Raw genomic sequence first — 19208 nt, forward strand, 5'->3', positions numbered from 1 at the left:
AAGGAAAGGTTAAAAGAAAAGAAAGCACAAGATATCTGAACATCTTGTGTCAGTCTTAAAATACAAAACAGCTTCATCTGTTAAAACTGCTCAGTAGTCCTTTAATTAGTACAAACAATCCAAAGGGTGATAAGATTTGACACTTTTAAAGTATAATTGTTTCCCAAATCACACATTCATATCAAAGGCCGAGGTTAATTATTCATGCAATATTTAGCAACATAAATTTTTGTTTCTTCCACCAAACAAAGAATCAAACCAAAGAATGCAAAAAAATAAAAAATAAAAAATTAAAAATCCCATCTTGTCCCTTGCTGGAAAAATTCAGGTGTACTTAAAGTTATTAGTCATTTATGCATTGGCTGCTGTCAGTCAGCTTTATTATATATGACATGATATCTTTAGAAAGTGAAATTGTGCTGTAAAAGGATAAATTCATTTTATTTATTTGCACCTGATAATAAAAGATGACGTAAACCACTGCAAAAGGCTTCACCAGCCCCATGTTTTTTATGAGGTATTTACTGGTATATTTTCCAGTATGCCAGTAAATAAAATGTCATAACATGTTAAGGAACTAGTGTCATGGTTTGTTGGGCTTTGTGCTTATTCTGTTATCTAGTTAAGTTTCCATTTGTCTTTCTGTCTATGAGTTTCTCTTCTTAGTTTGGAGTCGATTTCATGTTTTGTTCTGTTGATGTTTCGTTACTCTATTCGGCTCTCAACACACCAAACAGAACATTGATCCAGTTCTAAGAACATCTGTCCATCATGACTCCTGGCTCTGTCTGGTTATTCTTTTTCTTCACACTTAGTAAAGGCCAAGAAAGGAGACATCTTCTCATTTAGGCAGTAGATTCCATGTTTGTTGTTCTGTTGCAGGTTTAAATATTTTTAGAGAACATATTTATTGTTGAGTCAAGCAATAATAGTGCAAGCATCCGAGTATATGTTGTGTGTGTGTGTGTGTGTGTGTGTGTGTGTGTGTGTGTGTGTGTGTGTGTGTGTGTGTGTGTGTGTGCGTTGCTGATTGTCTTGACATAATAAGGAACTGTGTGGAGGAACCTCCTACAGCACTGCTCTGGTCGATTTAGTTAATATAAGCTTCTCTGCCTCCCACAGTGTACTCTGTCCTTTTTTAACTCCCCCTGATCCATATTCTTATTCTCTCCCGCTCTCCATTTGTGCACACACATCTACATTGATATTCAGCGTGTTGCATACAATCAAATCATGCTGTGCATTAAAACAACAGGCGTAGATTTGAGCATGTTTTCCATAAACTGGTTATCAGCCGAGTGTCAGAGCCACCTGTTTGTGTTATGAGAACAGCTGTGATTTATCAAAAACAATAAACAGTGACACCTTCATATATAAATAACATGCTTTTTGATTATCCATACTTAGAATCAATAAATATCAAAATATGTGAAACTATTGGTGACAGCACTTATTGTGTAACCGGTGTACTGAGCTTGCTTTTGCACAATGGATACATTATGGGGTTTTCTATGATCTGTTACCAGCAGCAGTCTTTTACTTCTTCAATCATCTTCTCTATCATTTTCACAAAAAATCCTGAAAAATATTTTCTTGACTAAGACGGAGCTGCAATGGCCCTGAGGTACAAAACATCGAAATCAGGAAAAAAAATCATTTGCCAGATTAAATACGAAGGTCAACAACACTGGATTTATAAAACCTGATAATAAACATTAAATCAGAAATCTCAATTCAACACAGATATGAAAAGGGCTCATCCTAACAGGCTTACCATTCAAAGCAGAAAGCCTCAGTTGTTTTACAAAAGCTACCTTGAAACATGATCATACTATAAAATCTGTTGTTTGCTTTAGGTTTTCCAACATTTTCTGCTTTCGACCTTGACTTTAAAGAGCAGAACACTGAAACTGTTTCAAACTACCTGCAACCTTCAGAGCATCTGTCCCCAATGCTTTGACTCAACTACTTATTCATACAATATACACTCCCAAAAACACTCAAGCGTCTTTTCCTTTAGCAGATGCAAAAAGGGACATCAGACTTAGGCTGTTATGGTAATTTTATCAATCAAGAGCATTATTTGTTTCTTTAAAGTGACTTTTGCTGAACAGCTCAAGGAATAAAACTGCTTCCACTTCCAAAAAGATGCAACTATATGTAAAAACAAAAACTCAGTGGAATAAAGGGAGGTTACAGTCCATCATGGGTCCACACAGAGGCAAACAGACACAAGCAATGCAAAGATTTACAGCTCAGGATACTTTAGAGAGACCAGTGAACTTGACATGTATGTTTTTAGAGAGAGGGAGCACAGTCCTGCATGTGGAAAACATGCAAACACAATGCACAAATGACCTCCTTTGGCTGTATGGCAACAGAGTTAGCTACACCAACATAGAGACCTTAACTGCAATCTAATTGACACAATTGCACATTTAGTCTTCGAGCTCACTCAATTTGAAATATGAAAAAGATTCTGGATTAAATTAGAAGCTCCCTGCTGGAAATGAGCAAGTTCACATCAATAGTGAAGGGGCCATTTTACAGAGAAAGGGTGGAATATGTCCAGACATGCATGTTAAGAGAGGTTTAAAGAAGGTATTAGGAAAATATTCTGTATTTTTAATTGAACAAGATCTGAACATATATTTTTAAAACAATATTCTGCCATTTCTAAACCTGTCATGAGGAAATTCATGACAGTTTCTTCAACAATCTGTCATGAGTTTCTTCTGGAAGGATCAAAATGGAGACTGGAGCTGGAAGCGTGGATGATGTTAACTGTTTGATGACAAAAATGAAAAATGTTTTTTTTTTTTTTTTTACAAAAAACCACAGGGAACACAAGGAGCCAGAGTAGAACAAAAAAGAGAAATCCAGTAGCAAAAACTGCAGGGAATCAACAGGGAGCTAACAGGATTAGATGGGAGGAACCAGCAAGGACTGACCGAGAATGAGTTGAATATATACTGGGGAGGTTGATTACTGAACAAAGAACAAATGGCTGATTAGAAACGGGTTGCGGGTGTGAGGCGAGAAATCAGAAGGCAGGATGAGGAGAGAGAAAGTGGCACAGGGGGTGAGGGAGTGGACACAGGGGACTAGGAAATAAATCTAAAGAGTTTCTAGACCTAAAAAACATAATTAAACTAGAGTAAAAAAAAACAACTAAGCACAAGAAATAAACAAACTACAATCACTAAGTAAGGGTTGAACTAAAGTAAAACACAAACAAGACTGATCTAACAAAAAAAAAAAACAACTAAAAAGAACCTCAAAAACAATTCAGGCTCCTAACATAAACATGAAATTGTATGAGAAAAACCTGTTGTGAATTATTGATGTAGCCATGAAACTGACCTATTTATGGATGCATTCATCTTTAAATGTTTACTTTTGATCAGACATTTACTGTAAACATAATTTATTGCCTATATTAAGAACCTAATATTGCATCAGAAATTACAATGTCACACATTATATAACAGTTGCCATAGGAACTTAACAAGGTCTTCATCACTCATTTATGGTGTGAAGAGTGTACAGACAACCTGCTTCGACTCAATCTCCGTCTCTAAACTGTTATTTCACTGAGTCGCGGCTGAAACGCAGCAACAATAAATCGGTTCTAGGGAATATTGTGCTGCCCCTGAATTTTGCTCATTACATGTTTCACCTCAGTCGATTCAGACTGAATACTAATAAACTTCAAGCATTAATTCAATTCCCACAAAGGCACTGTTCATCTCAGACTGAATTTGCAGACAAATTGAAAAGTCATAATTGAGAAATATCTATCACCTTCCCTCAGAGCTGGTTACTTTTGCTAGTAAAAGGAATTTAAATTGACGAGAGACCCAGCAAGCAGTAGGGCCACTTTGATCTCAGCATATCACCTCATCTTTTCTAATCAGCCTGCATAAAAGGCCCTCTAAACACTCTTTGTATCGCAGGATGTCTTTTTACAACAACTACAAGTGGAGAGAGACAGACGAGGGGAGAAGCGGAGGTTCAGGGACGCAGAGGAGCGGATTTTCATCCGTATGATAATCTTTCAGTGTCTGGATTTAAGATCACAGTTAAAATGCATCACTTAACCAGAAGATCTCAATCTGATTAAATACATTTGAACATGCTTTTTACTCATGGTGGTCATATGAACCCCTAAAATATAGTAGTACCTCTACAAAAGTACACTCTAAAAAGTGCAGTTTAGTTCAAGTTATGGACCCATTTACATTAATCTCACTTAATTATTTTGGTTTAGTGATGACAACTCACTTTTTTGTGTTGAATTAACTTGAAAGTTACACATTTTTAACCTTTTACTTTGACTTTTCTTGAAACGATTAAGTTCAACGCCGCGTTTGTATCCAACGTCTAACGTCATGAAGCAAGCTTGAGGCTGCCTGAGCCAAAAAGACAACTTTAAAAGAAGAGATCCTTTATTAGTCCTTTATGAGTAAAACTGACTTAAATTTGTCAAGTTAAATCAATTTAATAAATTACGTTGGATAAACTTAATTAATTTTCTTTTTTTTCAGTGTACTGCATGCTTAAGTGAGATGATGCACAGTTTCCAAATTAAAACATAAATTATTAAATCTGACCTTGCTTCAGATTGTTTATTGTAGTCCTGTCTAGACTTTAACTAGGCCACTTTAGCATTGAAATGTTTTGATCTAAACAGTTCTCATGTAGCTCAAGATGCTCTTTTAGTCTTCCTCAAACCCCCAGAAGGGTTTTCTTCCAAGTTTGACTAATTTTCAGTTCATTCAACTTCCCATCAAGTCTGACCAGCTTCCTTGTAGCTACTTAAGAAAATAATCCACAAAGCATGAAACTTTCACCGCACAGCTGGATTTATACTGAGGTTAGGTTGCATGCTGATCTACTTACCTTTAAAGTCAGTCTGTTACACTAGATTGTATCTAATGTTATCAGAGGCTATTTGTAAAAGATGTTAGAAACTGTCTATAGTTTTCTTTGCACTTCCATTATGCACTGCTTTTACTGCTCTGACATAAAATCCCAATTAATTACCCTGATGTTTATTTTTTTTTTTTTATTAATGTGGACATGTTGAAGAGAAATGCACACTGTTGCAACGCAGAGCCTACATTCAACTTTGCTTAACTTGTGATAAAGAGATATGACAGAAAACAACAGCCCTCGAACCATTCTTCTATTTGTTTGATTTAGCTAAACACAGCGCACAAGCTGCAGGTACATTTTCCCCTGGCAAATCATCAGAAAAAAAAAAAATTCTTTCCTGATCCAAACTAATTGCAGAGACGTTAACCAGAGATGCAGGAGAACTGGAGCCTGTGACAGCCTGACCTGAGGCTGGGTCCTCAGTCACCACAGCAGCAGCTCGAAGGGACAGATCCACTCCTGCTGTGTCTGATCTCATCAATCCATCAGACAGCAGATGGGAAAAAAGACCGGAGAGGGTGCATCTGTCTGAATGTCTCTGTGTGTCTCTGTGTGTGCGTGTGTGTGGGTGTGTGTGGGTGTGTGTGCGAGTGTGAGAGAGGCTGATTTGGTTACTACTAACAGGTGCATGAATGCCAAACAGACATAAGGTGTAGCTGGCTGTAAGAGAGTGGTAGCACATTTGGTTTGTTCACATGACTCAGAAGAATATATGCGAAACACCAAATACAGCTTTGTCACGTTCAGTTTTTGGACTCAGGTCCAACGCATCAAAAGATATTAAAAGATGTTGTAATCACTCTGAAGAGAAAGGATGGAAAATAATGTAAATCACATGTCAGACTCCAGGCCTGTGGGCCAAATCCGGCCCGTCGTAGCTTTTTATGTGGCCCTCTAGATTCCAGACTAAACACCAAGTGTGCATAAATAATTGATCAACTTTATCTGTTTACTGCCAAATTTTACCAATCAGTCCCTCCAGTTTGTTGAGAATTATAGTAGAAATTCACACAAAATCAACAAATCAGATTTTTGTCAAAAACTCTCTTACTTGTACTAAAGAGCTGCTTCAACCTTAACTGATGTCAGATTGTTGTAAATTATCTACATAGTGATTAACAGAAAAGTCGCAGTTACCGTCATAAATAGCAAATATTGCAAATATTTCCAAATTAGTGCCACAAACACTTTGATTTTTATTGCAAAAAACCCCCCCAAAAAGGATCAAGAAATCCTGCAGGGACTGAAAACATGTTCAATATTATTATTTAATTTTAAGAACTGAATGAGATTTTATCACGTTTGTGAACAGGTTTTATCAATACATGCCAGAACGGGAATGAGTTTGACACCCCTGATGTAAAAGTTTAAACTGAGTTTAAAGTGGCAGCAAGAAAATATGCAGCTTTAAAAATATGTGATTGATATACTTTTATCTTTACGTTTATAGTGCAAAATCTCAGTTTGCTGCTCTATTGTGTATTGTGCTGTGTAATTTGCCCAGTTTTACAATAATACATTTTCTCAGTTGTAGACTTCTCCTTGCTTTATGATCATAATATATTAGTGGGCTGTGGATCTTTTGGTTTAATGAAAACATGAAAAGACAATGAAGAACCACAGAAAGCAGGGAATATATGGACAATTATAAGAAATAATTTGATTACTGCAAGAAACTCTGAAAGAAAACTATATTATGGCTCTGATATAATGTTATTATGTCCTGCTGACTAGTGCTGCAGATGCTGTGATTGATATGAAGCTCCTTGTGTTGACTTTGGCTTCCGGTCTGCAATGTTAAACTGTAACTACAGAATAAAGCCTGATGACAGCAGCACTGAACTCATCACAACGCAGAATGAGTTTTAATTAATACAAAACATCTAGAAGGTCTAAAGATAAAGCCTTCTTGTCTCTGTTACTTAATGGGACATAAATCCAAACTAACAAAGAATAAACCCAACATGTGACTGGAGTGTTATTTTACAGTTTTAAATACACTTCTATCAATTTCTAAAAGCCAGAGATCCTATTGACAGGGCAACATCTCCTTTTAAATGTAACACTCTTCTGTGTCTTGTCTCTGCTCAAATAAATCTGAAATAAACACAATTAAGAGGTGAGAATATCTTAGTCTTGCACTCCAGAAATCTTCTGTTTATGGAAGAGTGTCAGGAAGAAAAGCACTGAAATAAAGTCAAAATAATTCATATTGAAGAAGAAGCAAATATGTGGAAGAACATGCTCTGGTTAGATGAGATCTTGTAGGTTATGCAAAATGTTGCATGTATTGGAAATCTATCGCCACATGTTGTCCAATCGATCCCTTTTGTGAATAACAGCAGTGGCAGCATCATGCTGTGGAGAGGCTTTTATTCTGCAGAGGCAGAAAATAAAAGCTCTGATCTAAACCTAACCCATTCACTCTGCTACTGAAGTTACAAATAATTAAATCATCAAACAAAAACATACAAGAAAATATGCTTAGTACAAGACGAGCCATGAATTTAGTCATCATGTCTCCAACATGCAGCAAACTACTATGAAGGGTGTCTCGTTTTCCCTCATTAAAATGTTGTCAACAGCCACAGCAAGCGGCAGAAACACAAGTCTTGGCTTCGTTGATCTCATCAACTCCCTTTGCACCGACTCTTTGCCCGAGTGTCTGGCACTTTACGGTGACACAAAGCCTCAGTGGGCTTTGCCCTGCGTCTAATGTTGCCAGTCTAATGGAGGGCTTGCCAGCGAGTGAAACTGCCAGGGTGCCAATTAAGACACACGATTACGCACTGAGGCGTCCTTCTCATTTCCTCCTACTACATCCTTTCCTTTTGTTTCTTTTTCACAACAATTGCCGTCATAACACGTTGCTCTTGAGCCAGTTTCTCTCCTGCTCTGCTTCATCACCTGCTTGATTCTCTGTTCCGACTCCGCCTCACAGCTTGACTCTTTAGCGGGGGTAACGGGCCGGCGACCTGAGGAAACCCGTCATCACTCTACGGTGCTCGGCTACACGAAAACAGCCTTTGAGGAAGCGCCATCTGGTTTTTCACATCTCCCTCCCACTCGCTCTCTAAGGCCATCTTGAAACACTGAGGAAGCTTGCTGAGGTAATCACGGCCTCCAGCGTTGACACAGTAACCAAACGCTTCCCATAATTACACACGTTCGCTCATGATGTGGGGTGAGTTAGGGGTATTCACCGAGGAAAGGTTTGCAGGCTTTTGTAATCTGAGCTAACAGTTGAGTAAAGCCTCCACAGGCAAAGATTTCAACACAACTGTTAAATTAGGCTTCCCGCTTGTGTGAATAAAAAGCTTTAAAGGATTTCCAGATGAGCACCTGGAGCGTTGTTGTATTGCATTAGATTTTAATAAACAGAAAGGCCAATGAATTTTAAAGTGGCACTTCTGAGTGAGTTTTGTAATTATTTGCAACACAACAGGAAGGGGTGGTGGGTGGGGGGCAAAAACAAGTGAGGAGAGCAACCTGAATCCACCAGTTTTAAGTTATTGCTCACAAATTGTGGCTACACAAAAACATGTCTCAATGTTTTATTTTGTAACTTTTATTACTGCATTCATAGCACTTTTTTTCTAGTGTCAAGGTGGTACAGTCTGGACAAGTGGATTTTTTTTTTTCATTAAAACAAAAGAAAAATGAGAAAAAACAACCACGCTTTCTCAAACAATCACAACTTATGGAAATGTACAGCAGCTAATTAATCCAAGATCAATATTTTTGAATGGTTAGAGGCATTGGGAGGATCTGCATGTCTATGTGGAAAACAAACAAAAACAACTTTTTTGAATGTGAGGCCGAATTCAGCTCACAGTAACTATTTTTATATACGTCTCATAGCTGCAATAATTCCCAGATGATTTCAGCAGAAACACATATTTAAAAAAATAAGAAACTTCTCTAAAAATTTAAATCAGAAATTTATTTTGTAAAATGTAAAACTGAATATTGGAAAACTGAATCTAGAATAATAATAATAATAATAAATAAAATTTTTAAAAAATCAGATTTCAGCATTAGGAACAAGACTTTTTAAACTTGATTGCATTGTTTTATAATCAATAAAATACAAAAATAAACATGCCAAAGTGAAGTTCTTCCACATTGAGAGAAGTTCATTTGATGTGTGGGAGGCTGGTCAAGGTTTCCCCATTACTAAGTGATCAACAGCTCTGATCATGTATCTAATACTATCAACGCTTCTCATCTAATCTAACAAGTCATTCTCTAATAAAATTAAACCTTGAATGATGGCCTATAGGTGAGGTAATGTTTCCATGTGCGTCAATGTTGAATGAACTAAGCGTGGGAGATAGAAAGAGATGGACCGTCTGCATTCATCTATCCCTACTGAGGCCAAAATGATAATTTAGAAAGCAATCAGGAGCTCACTTCATCATGCTGAATATTATTAAGAAGAAACCTGGAAGGCTGTGTTATTCAGATCAAGCACGTCTACTGCCTAATTCAAAATTGGTTGTTAAAATTCAGATCATGAACGGATGAGAGAGGAACAGACAAGTTCGGGAGCTCATTGTTTTTGAGATCATGTCTTTTGTTGTGACATCAATTAACAAATAAAAAAAAAATAAAAATTGGGGAAACTGAAAAGTGACCACTGGATGATCTTTCAAGGAACCACAAAATACAACCCCATTCCCAGTCATCAAATGGAAATAAAGAATGAATGAAAAAGTTGTTTCTCTTCCTCTTCCTGGTTCTCATTCGGGCCGGTGATATTAGAAATGCATTAGCATGCACCTGTTTTTTTAATTAAGCTGCTAATTTAGTCTGGGGTTGACTGTCCTCATCAGCATGTGTGACAACAGCATCAGCTGATCTTCAGGAACCCTGAGCCATCGTTTTCTCGTCGTTTTTTTCTAAACTCCTAATATCCCTTCTCCACCCAGCAGTGAGCGGAGCGTCATTAAGAAGGCCTAGCTCGACTCTTCAATAATTAAAGAGCCAAAATCATGTAGAACTCACTAAGAACCTTTTCTGCCTTCTGTTGTACTTATGAGCCGTGAACTGATTAATATTTCATCTGTGCATGTGTACGGCAGCGCGTACGTGAGAAACAGAGAGAGAGAGAAAGAGAGACATGTGATTTGTTCTCTCATCGAGCGAGTCCTCTCGGAGTCAAACACATTTCCACTTTCTGCTCCACTGGTGACACACGTAGCGCTGCTAACAAAGTGAGAGACGTAAAATGTCCTGTAAGAGAGCAGCCTGTTAAAGGTAAGCACTTGTAGCTGGACTGCTGAACTCTGCTAAGAGAGAATGAAACCATAACAGATCACAAACGTCTTTAAAAAGGTATTTTGGAATTCTTAATAAAAATCTTTTTTAACTTGGAACAAGAAACAGGCAACGGGGCAGAACAACAAAAACCCAGGAGCTTAAATACAGAGGCAGGTGTGGGAATTGACAAACTAACCAATCAGAGGAAATGTGGTACAGCTATGACAAAGAGACAGCGGGGAACCTGAGGGAGGAGATGAATTAACACAGAGGGAGTTCAAGTCAGACTCCAAGGCATCCAGAACAAAGTAAAAGGTCTGACAATAATTTAAGAGAATGAAGTTCAAATGTACAAGGAACAGACTAAGAAACTAAACGCAAATAAATGAACTGGTACAGTAAAACATAGAGAACATTAATAAACACTAAAAAATTATCCAAACACCAAGACAAAAGAAAGCAAAAACCCAAATATCATGACAAACAAAGTTTGTTTCTCAGTTACACACAAATAAATAATCCTCATTGTGTTGTTTGTCTTTAATCATCTATTGTTTTATGTCATGGCGCTGGCACACTGATGAAGTTTTTATGAAAGTCTACTTTGTTATGTCACAATCACCTTCTTTGTACTCGTACCCTTCTTACAGTGAAGCACTCACTGCACCGCTTTTGGCCCTGATCTTAAACTAAACAAACCTTCAACAGAGTTTACTGACAGAATAAAATTTAATGAATTCAGCTCCGTGAGAGCGTCGAAAGATTGGATGAATGCCACAAAGTTTGCTTAAAACTATGACCGAAGTGGATTCAAATGTTTCAGATCAACAAATACATGCAGGAAACCTAGGAGTAGGTAAGTTGATGCTAAACCTTACAACGACAGGCAATTAAATAAAAGTCAAAGAATGAGTTGTTCTATTCGTTCATAACATCTCTCAGAACAATTATTCAGTTCGGTTCAAAATGCTAATCCCATCTCATCGACCACACATTTGTACGAGCATGATGATGATGATGATGGACTCACCCGCTGAGGACGACAATAAAATCCATGACGTTCCAGCCGTTCCTGAGGTAGGACCCTTTATGAAACACAAAGCCCAGAGCGATGATCTTTATCCCAGCCTCAAAACAGAACATCCCTATGAAGTAGGGCTCCGTCTTCTCCTGTTGGTGTGAAACAAAGTCGGACACGCATAAAGGACTCAAATGCGAAAGCAGCACACTTGTGATTTCTGTCTGTGTTTTAGTTTTCATGTCTGAGTGTCTCACCAGTCTCTTGGACATGGGGGTTTTGTCCTCACCAGGGAGGTGCTGCTCCAGGGCCAAGACGATGCAGTTGGCAATGATGGTAGCGAGGATCATGTACTCGAAAGGAGTGAAAGACTGAAGTTAAGGAGCTCAGCGTTGTGGATGGTGACAAAATTCATTTATAGTAAAGTAACACACAGACTGACAAAAACAGAAATAGAGGTGATTATTATTTTTTTTTAGTTACAAATTTGTATCTAAAAGAGGAGGGGTTTTAAACTACAGTCCTAGAGCCGATATCTTCTGACTTATCCCTGGTCTAACTCAGCCAAATCTATCGGCTGAATTAACACCAATAAAGTTCTGCAGACATAGTTTGACACCAGTGAATTAGAGCCCATCAGTACAAACACAGCTCCCTTCTTCAACTCAATTAACAAAAAGATAATTTAGCAATATAAAACCCACACCATAAAGTAATCAAACATAATCAACCTGCTGATTTATACATTTTGGGACTGAGAGGAGCCACTAATAAACAGCCTGTACCTTATATGGGATCAGCTGTAGCACAAAAATATGCAGAAATACACAAAAATGAGAGAGAGGCCCTGAGATATGATTGTATAAACAGGGTCAGTCCTACTATAAATGGCACATTGCATCTATTGTGAGAGCTGTGCGGGTTGCTGGTTAAAATCTGGCTGTTCTTTATCTAATGCTTTGTGTGGGTAGTTTCCTCTCACCTGGTTACGTGCAGAAGGCAGCTTAAAGAAAGAAGAACAGAGCACAGAGAAGAATGCACCAAGAGGAAGTGATAAACAAGAGGAGTAAGCTGATCACCGAAGGAGAAGATTATGTTATACAGAGAGTAAGATGCTTGTGAAACAGCGCGGCGAGGAGGAGGCGAGTGGAGCTGGACAGATCGATGTTGTGTTGGCAGTTTTATCCAGCAGGGTCACTCAGGAACAAATGAGTGATGAGAAGTTAAATAAAAAGAGCAAACAAAATACTCCTACAAGCCTATAGGGGCCGTGAGATAAAACAGGGTTGCACTTCAGATTGGCTGCTGGGAGAACAAAACAGCAGTAAACAACAGAAACAAGAAAATAAGTGTGAAAAGAGTCCCAGTGACCTGCTGCTGTATGAATTCTCACATGAAAGGTAGTTTGATTATTTTGCTACAGATGTTCATTTTAAGAAGCCTTTTAAATTTGATACTCGCTCCAATGCAACAACATAAGGAAGGGAAAGGAAAGTGAGGAAATGAAGATGGAAAGACAGGGGAGGAGGGTATCCAAGCAACAGCATCCTCTTCCAGCCACTGAAAGTCAGCATTACAAAACTGTTACTGGGCAGCTGAAGCGTGCCTGTGGAGGTATCTCATGTGCTGACACACTGAAGCTAGACTTTGACACCATGCATCGGACTAAATATCATAAGTATCAGCAAAGAATTGGTGAGAAATAAATGACAGTCACTACTGAATAAACAAATTACTCTTTCCAAGGTAGAACAATTAAAGGATTTCAATTACACCCCTTATTTTTTATTTATTTATTTGTTGTTGCTTATTTTGGCTAAATCCAAATGAGCAATGCAGAGGTGTTTTTATTATTATTATTATTATTATTGTGAAGGAAATAAAGAATAAGTAGACAACTTGTCAAAGAGGAGAAGATTTATAACCAATTTTTGGGGGAGGAAGTCGGCTGACAGGGCTTGAACTTTTTAAGGCTGGGAAGTAAAGACACTATCAAGGCACAGCTGAGATCTGCACAAAAATATCAACACTGCTGCTTTCCTGCTAATTTTTATAACTTAAAAAACAGGATTTGTCTCATCAGCAACATGTCCATCTACAAGAAAGAGCGCACTGTGTTTTTGTTTTTGACCGTTTCCATACCACTACACCTCCATACCACGAGACGGGATGATACTTCAGCTTTTTGTTGAATTTTTGCACATTAATACAAGCTAAATGCTATTCTACTTCCACAGAAAAGTATTGAAACAAGTAACTACTACAGTATTAACACACAAAAAGTAGTTCACGAAGTTCAAAGACAAACCGAACTGATGCGTCTGAACAAGAATTGTCAGCCTGTTCTAAACATTCATGATCTAATGGTGTTATAACGCCCACCTCTACAGGAAATGTGATGGGTGCTGCACCACTTTCCACTCGGTTTGCAAGAAACTTTACTTTATCATTATGCTCTGGACATGAGAAATAAAATGCATTGTAATCATCTGTTTTTATGTATAAAATGCCAGAAACTGCTCATTACTTGTGGGGGAAATCATTTAAAGTTTTATTGTAATAATATAATGATTTCAGAGGTCTACTTTTTATGTTTATATATTTATATTTTGGATCAAATCTGCATATATTTTTCTTACTCTCATCAAACTAAGTGATTGTTAACTTGAGAATACATGTATGTTATCAGATTGGACTTAATAACCTATCAGACATTTTTTTCAACCTTTGTTGAGAAATTCTACATGTTATGGTTTTGTGATTTTTCTTTGCCTTTTCTGCAGCTCCTGGGGGGAAACGTCTGACTTATTTTTGGTTGGCTATTCTTAGTGCTCCTATCTGACTTGCTTCCTATCTTCCCTGCATTTTCAGTAACTATGGGAAGTTTCCAGTTTCACCCTCAACAATTTCACTGCTTGTCCATCTGGAAAGTCTTTCCTAAAATAGCCCTGTAATGTTGAGGATCATTTAAATATTTACTGAAAATACTTTGTCGGTTCTTTACATAGAAAGCAGATAAGTCATTTAACCTAATTGTTATCCACTTAATGTTTTATCATAGTAAAACATTTACAATTTCCTTTACATACAGAAGTGACTTACTTGTGACATCAGATAGAAATACAGCTGATGCTTTCATTTCTCCTCTCTACTTTTTTCACTCTCACTACTCCTTAAAAAAAAAAAAAAACAAACAAAAAAAAACTTTACTCCCAGTTACAAACTTAACAAGTATCTCATCAGACCTCCTTGCTGCTCCGGGTGTCAGCTGACGTGCAATATTTGTCGTGATTCGTCTACCAGCTTCAGGAGCGAGGCGTCTCGTGAGCTTTCTGAGTCACAGTGACGCTGGCGCTCTGCCTCGACTCCTCAAACATGCGTGTAAAAATAGACGCAGAGACCGGAGTGTGATGCCCTGTGCATCTGTGAAAATGCTCAAACACAGACTGGATCCAAACCCCAGTGATTATTGTTGTTACGCCGAGGTGAAAATCAAAATGAAGCAAAGGCATCTGAGCCTGGTTTATTGGAAATCCGTAAATGATCTGAGCCATGTGTCGGGAGTATGAGCTGGAGCCAGCACTGAATAAATATGTACAGAAGAAAAGCCTTGTAATCTGAATTCCTAGGGAAATTGTTCTAAAAAAAAAAAAAAAAAAAGAGCAAAGCTTAAATTTGAATCGAAATGGTTAAACGCTTGTGGAATAAATATAAATATAACATTAAAATGTCAGACTCGGCAGAAGAGCTGTGCTAAAGCTTTGTCTGCATCCTGATTGTCACAAAAAAAATATTTCTATCAAAGGAAGGAACGTCTGTTTTCTTGCAATGAAGAGCTTGTTGAAAATCTTTCCACAACACAATCAGATCAGCATTTGGGCTGCTTATGCTGGTTGTGGGACTGTCTTTTCTCCCTTTGCAGTTGCTCTCTGGCCTCCATCAATTTTAAGGAAGATTACACTGTATCATTATTCTCCAAACAAGAAAAGCACAATTTACTTAAACTGTACGTTTTGAGGCTGCACAGTGGCGCAGTTGGTAGAGCTGTTGCCGTGCAGCAAGAAGGTTCTGGGTTCGATTCCCGGCCCCGGTCTTTCTGCATGGAGTTTGCATGTTCTCCCTGTGCATGCGTGGGTTTTCTCCGGGTACTCCGGTTTCCTCCCACAGTCCAAAAAACATGACTGTTAGGTTAATTGGTCTGTCTAAATTGCCCCTAGGTGTGTGTGCACATGGTTGTGTCTGTGTTGCCCTGCGACAGACTGGCAACCTGTCCAGGATGTACCCCGCCTCTCGCCCGGAACGTTAGCTGGAGATAGGCACCAGCACCCCTCCCGACCCCACTGAGGGACAAGGGTGTTCAGAAAATGGATGGATGTACATTTTGAAACATCAGAATTTAGAGAAAATTATTTGCTGCTGCCCCCAGCAGACAACCGGTCATAAATGCACTAGAGTTGCAGAAGCGTTCTATTTGTGTTAATAGTTCAGCAATGTTCACCGGAGGTAGGGTCAAACAAGCACTTGTTAGGTGAGCTGGTTTAAAGACAGCAGTTCATAGGAACGACGGTAACAACAGGGAGCTTAAAACAACCAAGGGGAGATTTTGATTATTAATGGATAAGGAACAAGATACATGAGCAGAAACCAAAGACTTAAACTCTCGCTGAGTCACACTGCACTGTTTTATCATGAAAGAACCTTAGCAGTGAAACAGACTGGCTGTTTGCCAATGCAGCACTCTCACAACCAAAAAACAAAACAACAAAACCTGCAACAAATATAAAACAGTTTAAGCCACTTTCTGGCAAAGTGCTGTGGTGTAACTACTGCTGCTGCAACTACAACAGATGTCTTGTTATTGCCTGTTTTTCACATCTGCCTCATCCTCTTCAACCTTCTCTACATCTCTTACCAATATGAATGTAAGCAGCCATAAGTTACTCGCACCATCTAGTATACATCAATCGATTTTTCTAATATCAAGTTAATGATAAGTATTAAATTGTCCTTTTTAAATCATATTGTGTGTGGCAATTATTCCTATGCAGAAACTAAAAGCATCCAAACAAACATAAAATCTAATTAAAACCCAAACCCGAATCATCCTTAAAGCAAAAACATAAATATAAAATCCATGAGCAAAAACCCAGATTTAAGCCAGACTTTCAGAGCTTAGTCATGGGATGATTATGGAAACTTATTTAGTTTCTCAAGTTTGAACCTTTTATACTGTTTTGAATGGTCATAAGGAAATCAGTGAAGAATACAAAAATAAATAAAAATCATCGTTTTGACATTCACAGAGAAATTAGTTTAGGATACAAGGAACACTGGGTCCATCAGGGTCATTTCCATCTTAATTGCCCCTTTTTATTTTCCATGCAAGGATGCAGTTTAGTTAGAGGAAAATTAATGAGCCGTCTCAACTTCAAGCAGACTCTAGAGGAATATGTATGGACTGTACAACCTTAATGGAATTTTTATTACAATATTAACCTGTGTAATTTTAATCCTCAATGAAGCTTAACAAAGAGAACAATGTCCTGAAAGTACAACTGAAGGCCAGTGTGGCTGCCCTGTTGCACTGCTTTAAGCTTAAACCTCCATATCTCCTTATCAGCTCTCACATAATTTCTGCTTGCACTAATGATGAACCAAACTATTAAATCCAACAATCAATTATTTAGAGGTACACCTTCTCAATGGGAAACTTCCCACTGCAGGGGATCCCAGTGGGGATCAGACAGGAGGAGCAGCTGCCAGTCCTCAGCAGGCCTGCAAGTCTAACCTGAGCCTGAGTGCTTCATTAAGCCCTGGCTCTTCCTGCCAGGCCTCCGTCAGCCTCCATCAGCTGCTACGCCCTCAGGCAGCCAAGCTTGAGTCAGACTCAGGCATGCACAAATGTAACCACGCCTTGCTCCGGTGAGCCACCACTGATGCCGTCAGTGACAAGGTGCACTCAAACACAAATCTAGAAGTGTGTCATGTGATCGTATGAGCTCACCCACACCACTCAGCCAATCACGGGAGTCTCTGGATGTTCGTTGAATTGATCATCCTCTGTTAATTGAGCACTCAGAGAAGAAAAGAGGCTCTTACTGTGAAGCGACAGCTGCAAGTTGTGCTGCAAACACAAGGCTGACCTTTACCAGATGTCCTGCAGAGATAAGAGATTATAAGAGAGTGTGTGTGTGATAACCCACTCTACCACTAGCCTGTTCACTACTAGTGTACGTTCTTGATTTGCACGACTCTCACTTGAGACAAATGTCTATTGGATACCCTGATAAATAGCATGTTTGTGCCAATTCCTAGCTTTGAGGTAATAAAACCGTTAAAAGGTTAAAGCCTCGGTGAGGCCCACCGTCCTCCACCTGTTGCTGAGTTTGTCAGTCAGCTGTGTAAATGACCAAAAGAGAAGTAAACTACTGAACAAGAAAAATATGGAACATTTTCCGGTAGCAAAAATAAAAAAATAAAAAAAGCATAATGTCCTATCGAAGCAGTAAGAGGAACATGACCCACTATTCTTTACAATGTGATGCTATGAAGAAACACATTCTTACGAACAAATGTGTCTTACATCCTTGGCAGTAAAAGTCAAACAGGTCGTTACTGAAGTAGATGATGAATTTAAAAATATATATTAAAAATTTAAACAAGAATATTTACACCACGTTGTTATTCTGTTCAGCTTGTTATAAATCTATTGTTTTGTTTCTGTTAAAAACAAACATTTTTGAGAGCAGCAAAGCCTAAACCTTTTACCTGTCACTATCACAATTTGATAGATAGAAAATAACACAAAGTACAGAAAGTACACAGTACCAAATAGTCATGAGTTTGGTTATAAGGCAGGATTGTGTAGCTGAAGACGTCAGAAACATTTAATTACATTTAAATTAATTTAAGACAAAAATACTAAGCCTGACAACCATCACTGGGAAGCTCAAACCCACTGATGGTTGTGGGTTTGCAACTGAGCCCATTTATCATGGGCTGATTCTATTTAACAGGATTAAAGTGGAACCAGTAGAGGTCATTCAGAAAAGGAGACAGCAAAGGTTTCATTTCAAAGTTTTGTGCTGGTTTGATCGTGTAACAAGCACAAAAATACACAATAAAAACATAAGGTCAGCCATCTGCTGGGCATCAGTTTGAGGAACTTAATACACATCAATAGGAAGGAACGTAGTAGAAAACCAGAAAATGTTCCTGTGCATCAAATATATACTTTTTTTTTCTCCTGCTTTTAATCTGTTACCGTCAGGAAGGTTTTGCTACTCAGTAATTACAAAAAGCGGGACAAAACAGCAGTGTCTTTATTACAGCATTTCTCTGCATTTGTCCATCACTTAGTAGTATGCATGAAAGCCATGACCAGCTGTAGAAGTACATATTTAATTGGTGTGTTGGTGTGTTTTGCAAACGAGTACTCAAGTTTAAACTTCATCTAGAATTTGTCTTTTCTACTTAGTTAGAAATATGCACAAAGATATACAATATTTATTAACATTTGGGTTAAAAAAAAACTGATTAAAATGAAGAAAGAAGGGATGCAAATATTCAATCAAAATGATGCCATAATGTTGTTGATGGCTACATGAAGCATGTGGCTGAGCTACAACTTGTATGAGATATTTAACCAATTATCAAAGGAGTGTATAATTGTTTATATGTATCATTTTGATCCAGTTTGACTTAGAGGAACTCCACATTAAATTCAGATTTGTACATCAAAAATTCTAGTTTTACTAAATCCTTGCAGCTGTATAATCATTTCGTCCTGGAAGATGAGTGTTGTAAATGTGTCATTAAACGTCCCAGGTTAATGTGAAATTCATGACAGTGGTGCAAAGCAAGTAAGCGTCTGAGCGGATCTGGATCAGTGTGGTTAATCTAAAAGCCTTCTGTTTGCCTGGCAAAACAATGACAACAAAACACCAGGAAGTCACTGCACCAGGCTGAGAAAACAAACAAACAAACAAAC

General features: G+C 38.1%; 1 protein-coding gene across 3 annotated transcripts in view; it reads right to left on the reverse strand.

Annotated features, from left to right (window-relative positions):
* cacna1ea (calcium channel, voltage-dependent, R type, alpha 1E subunit a) overlaps nucleotides 1-19208 on the reverse strand; it is a 94994-nt gene that overhangs the window by 46805 nt on the left and 28981 nt on the right. For all 3 annotated transcript variants that reach the window (XM_015018468.1, XM_015018469.1, XM_015018470.1), the window contains exons 3-4: nucleotides 11476-11581; nucleotides 11231-11370 (exon numbers count right to left, since the gene is read on the reverse strand). In XM_015018468.1, coding sequence (XP_014873954.1) covers nucleotides 11231-11370; nucleotides 11476-11581 — 246 coding nt within the window. The remainder of the gene's footprint in view (nucleotides 1-11230; nucleotides 11371-11475; nucleotides 11582-19208) is intronic.

The sequence above is a fragment of the Poecilia latipinna genome, unplaced genomic scaffold (genome assembly GCF_001443285.1).
Source record: "Poecilia latipinna isolate Pla-1442-1.1 unplaced genomic scaffold, P_latipinna-1.0 Scaffold2278, whole genome shotgun sequence".
Taxonomy (NCBI): Eukaryota; Metazoa; Chordata; class Actinopteri; order Cyprinodontiformes; family Poeciliidae; genus Poecilia; species Poecilia latipinna.